The sequence below is a fragment of the Penaeus vannamei genome, unplaced genomic scaffold (assembly GCF_042767895.1).
Source record: "Penaeus vannamei isolate JL-2024 unplaced genomic scaffold, ASM4276789v1 unanchor695, whole genome shotgun sequence".
In the NCBI taxonomy this organism is placed as follows: domain Eukaryota; kingdom Metazoa; phylum Arthropoda; class Malacostraca; order Decapoda; family Penaeidae; genus Penaeus; species Penaeus vannamei.
Window position 1 is genome coordinate 15,001 of NW_027213699.1, and position 7,693 is coordinate 22,693.

At 37.6% G+C, this 7,693-nt stretch overlaps 1 protein-coding gene across 1 annotated transcript in view; it reads left to right on the forward strand.

The window, feature by feature from the left end:
* The window catches only part of LOC113800917 (uncharacterized), a gene marked incomplete at its 3' end in the record, with an annotated part of 14,682 nt that extends 7,322 nt beyond the window's left edge, over window positions 1-7,360 (forward strand). The window contains 1 exon segment of the mRNA XM_070119784.1: window positions 7,137-7,360. Coding sequence (XP_069975885.1) covers window positions 7,137-7,360 — 224 coding nt within the window.
* Window positions 7,361-7,693: the final 333 nt, after the last annotated feature.

Consider the following 7,693-nt stretch of genomic DNA (forward strand, 5'->3'; position numbering starts at 1 on the left):
GCGTACATACCTTTTAAGGGAAGGGATGGGTTGCAGGCCATATATTTAACTCCGAGTTGATATATATATATATATATATATATATATATATATATATATATATATATATATATATATATATATATATATCGGTCCTTCATCAAAAATACTTTGCAACCGTTGTGTTTGTTCACAACTGTAATTTCATTAGTATTCCACATACTAACCTGTAAAGTGTAAATATATTGATCTTATTAATCCTTTATGGTAATCCCATGTTAGTCGCCAACTTCATAATGTTGGATCTTCATATAACCTTCAATAATGCGGTTGATTATACACGGTCTTTTAAAGGTAATTTCGTCGGGTTTAACTTGAATTTTGAATGGATAGATAGGTAAATGAGTAGATAGATAGGTGGAAATAGATAGACCCGTAGATAAATAGATATAGATAGATATAGAGATATACATATATGCACCCGCGTACATACCTTTTAAGGGAAGGGATGGGTTGCAGGCCATATATTGAACTCCGAGTTGATATATATATATATATATATATATATATATATATATATATATATATATATATATATATATATATATATATATATCGGTCCTTCATCAAAAATGCTTTGCAACCGTTGTGTTTGTTCGCAACTATAATTTCATTAGTATTCCATATACTAACCTGCAAGGTGTAAATATATTGCTCTTATTAATCCCTTATGGTAATCTCATGTTCGTCGCCAACTTTATAATGGTGGATCTTCATATAACCTTCAATAATGCGGTTGATTATACACGGTCTTGTAAGATGCTGCTTGTTTGATTAATTAAGATCGTGTATGAGGAAGGATTAGTAGTCTACATACTTGCCGGTTGGTGGCGCGTGTACATAGAAAATGTATTGTAGGGGTAAATTAAATATATTGTTAGTAATACCCTAATACAATGTATAAAACTGAAATAGGAACTGTATAAATAATTCATATACGTAACATTACCATAATGGGAACCGTTATGTTGTGTATGACTCAGAAATGCCAAAGGAACCGTTGACTGGGTTCGAATTGGTCGACGTGGAAGCATGCCCGCTTGAAGTAATTCACTTTTGAATATTGATTTTATGAATTTTACACATGGATGATGAAATTGGTTCAGCCTATATCAGTACATTGAAGCCACCACTTGAGTAGCTTCTCAGGAGTTGACGTAACCACGCACGCACACGTACACACACACACACACACACACACACACACACACACACACACACACACACACACACACACACACACACACACACACACACACACGCACACACACACACTCACACACACACACACACACACATATATATGTATTTGGTTATATATATATGTATATATATATATAATATAATATAAATCTGTATTAACCTATCCATATCAATCTGATAATTTCCCTCCAATATTTTGAACAAGAATGTTTTGTCTGTAGATGTTAGCTGAACCCAACAAATCAATGGGTTATAAGTAAAATTGGTAAAGCTAGCCTGGCGGATGATATTAATAAACGCAAAATATCTTTAGCTGGAGATCTGGCACGGAGCAAAGGTCTTGGGATATGTCTGGTGTGCAGGAAAAACTGGGATAGAGAAAACACACACACACACACACACACACACACACACACACACACACACACACACACACACACACACACACACACACACGCACGCACGCACGCACGCACGCTTGAAAGAGAGAAAGAAACATTTCAAGACTCTCATGGCCTCTTCGTTAAAATTGTGCAAACCCGACCCAGTCCATATTGATATATATGGACATACTTAGATGCAAATAAATGGTGATGTCTGTCTATCTGATTGATATACATTTATCCATCATCTACACGGTAGATGTGCATGTCTAGACTAATAGGTATGTATTTTTGTGTATGTGCGTCTGTACAGTGAATATTCATCGCAAAATGTTAACAAATCGGCCGATGTGAATAATTTCAGAGGTATCACAGTAATTATGTTGCTGAAGAGAACAGTGTTCATTGCGACAGTTGCAGTTAGGGGAAGGAATGAAAATGAATATATTCAGAGCGCAAGAGATGGAATTGACACGTTTTGATCTTATCTCAATCCGAAAATATTTCTGATGAAGATGTAGGCTTATGGAAACACGGTGTAATCTTGCGCTGTGACGATATTCCCATTCATATTTTTATTTCTGCAATTGCTGGAATGAGAAGAAGGCGAAGGAGATGGATTTATATATAAAAAAACCTTCATATAAACGTTAAAATTCTGAATGAGTAACTTTAACTCAAACACAAGCGCGGACCTAACGATCAACTTGGCTGTTTGTTGGCGGGTTACGACCTTGTTAATGTCAAGTCGCGCAGTCTCGCACTATTTATTTACTTGGACAATTATCGTTTGTGTTAAAAAAAAAAAGAAAAAAAGGCGTAGTCCTTTTATGAACATAAGGTATTTGTATCCACATTCTCTGTTATTCGTATTTCATGTGTAGGCCTATTAACTGAATGCTCTAAATGATGTAGCCTCGGACGTCGCCATTCAAAGACAATGTGAATTATAACCTGAACTATTTGGAACAGATTTTGTGTTCGTTCTGTACTTCCTTTTCACTATCGGCCGGCTTGTTAAAATTGTGCGAGGCCCGACCCAATGAATATTCATTAATACAGACATGCATAAACACAAAAAGTAAATGCATATTTTTCTATGTCTGATTTATTTATTTATGACACATTTATCTATCCATTTGTCCGGTTGATATGCATGTCTAGACTTATGAATATGCATTTATTTCTTTATTTATGCATGTTAAGTATACGAATATTCTTTGGGTCGGGCCTCGCAGTTTTAACAAGTCGCCGTATGAAAGTTGTCTCTAAATCAAAATCTTCAAAAATCCATTACCTCATTCAGACGGCCTTGTCAAGATGTAGTCTATCTATTGCACCTATTGCACCATTTACCAAGACTCACTGGGCCAGCAAATCTTGCAGAATTACATGATTTAATGTTGCACCTTGCAGAGTGTATGTCCGTGATGATCTCTTTCAGTATATTAGCATAGCTGGTGACACGTTTCTGAAATACGACGATTAAAAAAAATATATATCATGCGTTTAGGTATAGGTCCTGCATTTGCTTATTATTTTGTCATTTAGTTCCTTATTAATATAAATCTTCCAACGAACATGATAAATATTTCGATTGTACTCCCGAGTGATAATTATGAACTATGCATCCGTCTGTTTGTTCGAGAGAATAAAAGAACGAAAAAAAAACATAATGACTTTGGGACATGTTACAAGTGGTCTGGGATGTCACTGGGAGACTTTTAAAAATAGGACCAACGATTTCGTCGACCACGTGCAGGTCCCTGATGCCCACTGAGATGTTTGTCTACCCGTCTCTATAGCATTTATTTATTTATTATTATTATTATTATTATTATTATTATTATTATTTTCTATATTACGATGGGAAGGATTTCATTTCGTCTTGTTTCATTTTATTACTTATCACATTTTAACTTTTTTAGAGGGTTTCATTATTGTTTTTATAGTGTATGTGTGTGTTGTTGTTTGAACCGTTTCGCATTACGTTGTACGCATTTTCCCTACAACAAAAGATGTGACCGTGACAATCAACAAGCGTGTTAAGTTCAGCCAGTCAGAATGATTTCAAGTCCCACCCGTTGCTGTGAGTTTCATGGGTGGCAGAGTTCTCACACGTTTGTAACTGGCTTGACGGGTGCGCTGGTTGCTCCCCCTCGCCCTCTCCCTCTCCCTCTCCCTCTCCCTCTCCCTCTCCCTCTCCCTCTCCCTCTCCCCTCCCCTCCCCTCCCTTCCCTCCCCTCCCCTTCCCCTCCCCTCCCCTCCCCTCCCCTCCCCTCCCCTCCCCCTCCCTGATTTCGAACTCACAATCGGAAGATAAACATTTCTAAGATATTTTTTTTATTGATCTTGGGCGTTGGACTGGAAGAGCTGTAATTGTCCGTTTTCGATATGGCAACAGTGCCCGATATACCGGCAGTAGAAGGTAAACAGTGCTAAATTTGAAAAAAAAAAAAATGCGACGGGGATAAAAGATAGAAATGTATAAAGAAAGAAAGGAAGAGAAAGAAAATAGGAAACCTTAAGCATACCACGCAAGACCTAACCGGTGTACCCCTCGGCCATTGTCACTTTCCTACTTGTCCTTTTCTCGTCCTGCCGGTTCCAGGATCTCTCGGAGGGATAGGAGTCAGAGATTGGCTTTTCGTCTCATGTATACTTGCGGACATTTCCAGCTGGTACATCCTTATGGTGTGTGGCCTGGATTCTTTGTGGTAATACGTGCGTAGTATCCAGTATTTTGTGAATTAAATGCTCTTGTGATTGGCGTCTTGTATTTCGAATACATACACACACACACACACACATGTATATACAGATGCATATGTGTGTGTGTGTATGAGTATGAGTGTGTGTGTGTGTGTGTGTGTGTATGTGCGTGTGTGTGGGTGTGTGTGTATGTGTGTGTGTGTGTGTGTGTGTGTGTGTGTGTGTGTGTGTGTGTGTGTGTGTGTGTGTGTAACAACAAACTTCAAGGCCAGAGAATCAGAAAGATTTAAAATATTTTTTCACATCAAATAAAAATCAGTTTGTGCCTTTCGTAAGTTCTATTGTTGACATAATCTAAACATATAGTTATTTACACATCATGAATCGTTTCTCTTTCCGAAAATAAAAACACGTTTACTGTTTCATTCATTACACTTTAGGTGGCTGGCATTGCAGAAGCGCATCTGTCAAATCTATAAAATATTGCTTTTTTCATAGACATGTTGCAGATAAAAGTCATTCTTTGTTCTTAAGTTTTGTAATTTGAATAGTTATGACATTCAGATATAATTTCCTAAGTCGGATTTCCTCCCTGTTGTAAATAATTGTAAAATTATTTCAACCAATCACAGTGATCGTTACAGACCTACATCTCTCCCTCACGGAATACTTCACACTACACATGTATAGCCAGATAAAGGTTGTCACCTCCAGACTCGTGGTGTACCGGTTGGAAATGTCCGCATGTGGCGCCGATAATATACGGACAATATTACAGCAGTATTGTTACTTTTGTTTTTTTTTTCCCATTAGAATCGAACTCTTATGTGTGTAATTTTGAGTCGTGGTGTGACAGTGTGAGTTCTTTCGGCATCCCATTTCCATTTATTTGTTCATATAGTATTTAAATATTTAGAAGCCTTCAATTTCTATTTTTTTTAAATCGTCGTGCTACGTAAAAAAGTGAAGGGCTTCTTTGACCGTTTTCTTTAGCATCTTTTACCTGCTGTAATTTGGATGTAAATTATAATGATTTGAGTTATGAAATGTGAAACACAGGGAGTTGTCGCAGTGGTGGTTAATTAAAGCCATAATCAGGGGCTTATTTTTGAAATTCCCCGAGTCGCTATTGGACCCCTTCCCCCCCCCCCTCCGAGTTAATTTACACTGATGGCGCCAATATGTATAGCAAACATGTTCCATTTCAGCAGTTCAGTTAAGTAAGAAATAATGATGATGAAATAGATTTATTGCTACCAATATGTAAAAATTAGCCGATTTTGAATAAGTATAGAAGAAAGTAAGTGACGAATCGGTCACAAAATCATGTGTAATCAATAGTAGATTGTGAATGAAAAAGATATATATTTTTGCTTCAAGAAACAAAGGGAATTATGATGAACTTATACATCACATTAGTAAAGACCATAATTTCCTTCTCTCTCAAATTTTGAATTACTGTATATTGTAAAATTGCGAACATAACCGACTGGTACACCGCGATTTAAAGTGTTTGGAAACATGAATATCGACTTCGGATATGCTTTATAAACAGTCCCCCTTAACGCTATCTCTGATGACGTTAGAAATTTCTGACCTAATGTTCTCTGCAGATCTTGATATTTGAGGAACAACTCCGTGTGATGAGTGTGCGTAAACAACCCATCAAGCAATTGGGTAATTTGCCATTCATAGATTCCACACGGAAACTTTTGGAGGGATTATTAGTCAGAAATCATCTCTTGGACAAAAATTATACCTACAGGCCATACTGACATGAACTGACATGAAAGCAGCTCAGGTTTGTGTGTAAAAATAGGATACCGAGATGGCGGGCGCTTACTAGTTCCAAATATTCGTTCTATCCAATTCACGAAGTTGAAAACGCGAAATTTAGCGAAAAATATGATCCATGATTTTATCAAAACATTGGAAGTTGAAATAAAATTACCACATCTCTTACGTCTGGTTATGTAAAATTGATGTTTTCTCTTTATTGTACAAAGACTATAAATTATCCGAAGCATATAAAAACACTAACGGATAAAATGCACATCTAATGACCACATCCCTTTACCCTTGATTATGTAAGATTGAAGTTTTCTCTTTTTTATCCGAAGCATAAAAAACTAACTGCAAAATGCACGTCTAATAATAACCACATCCCTTTACCTTTGATTATGTAAGATTGATGTATTCTCTTTATTTTAAAAGACAGGGTTTTTATCCGAAGCATAAACAAAAAAAACTACAAAATGCGTATCTAATGACCACATCTTTACGACTGATTATGTAAGATTGATGTTTTCTCTTTATTTTAAAAGACGGTTTTTATCCTAAGCGTAAAAAAGTAACGGACAAAAGAACCACATCTCTTTACTTCTGATTATGTAAGATTGATTTTTTTCTCTTTATTTTACAAAGACAAAGCATAAAAAGGTAACGGACAAAATAACCTCATCTCTTTACGACTGATTATGTAAGATTGATGTTTTCTCTTTATTTTAAAAGACAGGGTTTTTATCCAAAGCGTAAAAAAGTAACGGACAAAAGAACCACATCTCTTTACGACTGATTATGTAAGATTGATGTTTTCTCTTTATTTTAAAAGACAAAGCATAAAAAAGTAACGGACAAAATAACCACATCTCTTTACTTCTGATTATGTAAGATTGATGTTTTCTCTTTATTTTAAAAGACAGGGTTTTTATCCAAAGCGTAAAAAATCTCTTTACGACTGACTATATTGATTTTTTCTCTTTATTTTACAAAGACTAACGGACGCCACCTCCCTAACAGTTCGCTGGTTCCCCCCGACAGGCCGTTCGTGCCCAACGCGCCAAAGAGGAGGCGGCGACACACGTCCGGAGAGAGCAACACGAGCACCTGCAGCAGTACGAGCACGAGCAGCACGCCCAGCGGAGGCCCCTCGTACCTGACGCCGCCCACGATGCGCCCAGCCCCGCACACCCCGGAAGGCACGTGGAGAGCTCGTACGAGGAGCAGCACGGGTAAGGCGCCAGGTACGTACGAGGAAGCGGGCGTGGGAAGCCCCGGCCGGCGGGGGTTGTCCTTGGCTGTGTGTGCGTGTGTGCATGCGTGTGTGTGTGTGTGTGTGTGTGTGTGTGTGTGTGTGTGTGTGTGTGTGTGTGTGTGTGTGTGTGTGTGTGTGTGTGTGTGTGTGTGTATGTATATGTGTGTGACAGCGCCACCGTCTATATTCTTCAAGGGGACGACAGTTTATATTCCGAAGGATATGATGCGATGTGAATGGCTTCAGTTAATTCCTTTTAGGGGAGCGAAACAAAAAATCAAGAAAGTCGAACTGGAAAACTGTCGATTTGATGTATTCATTT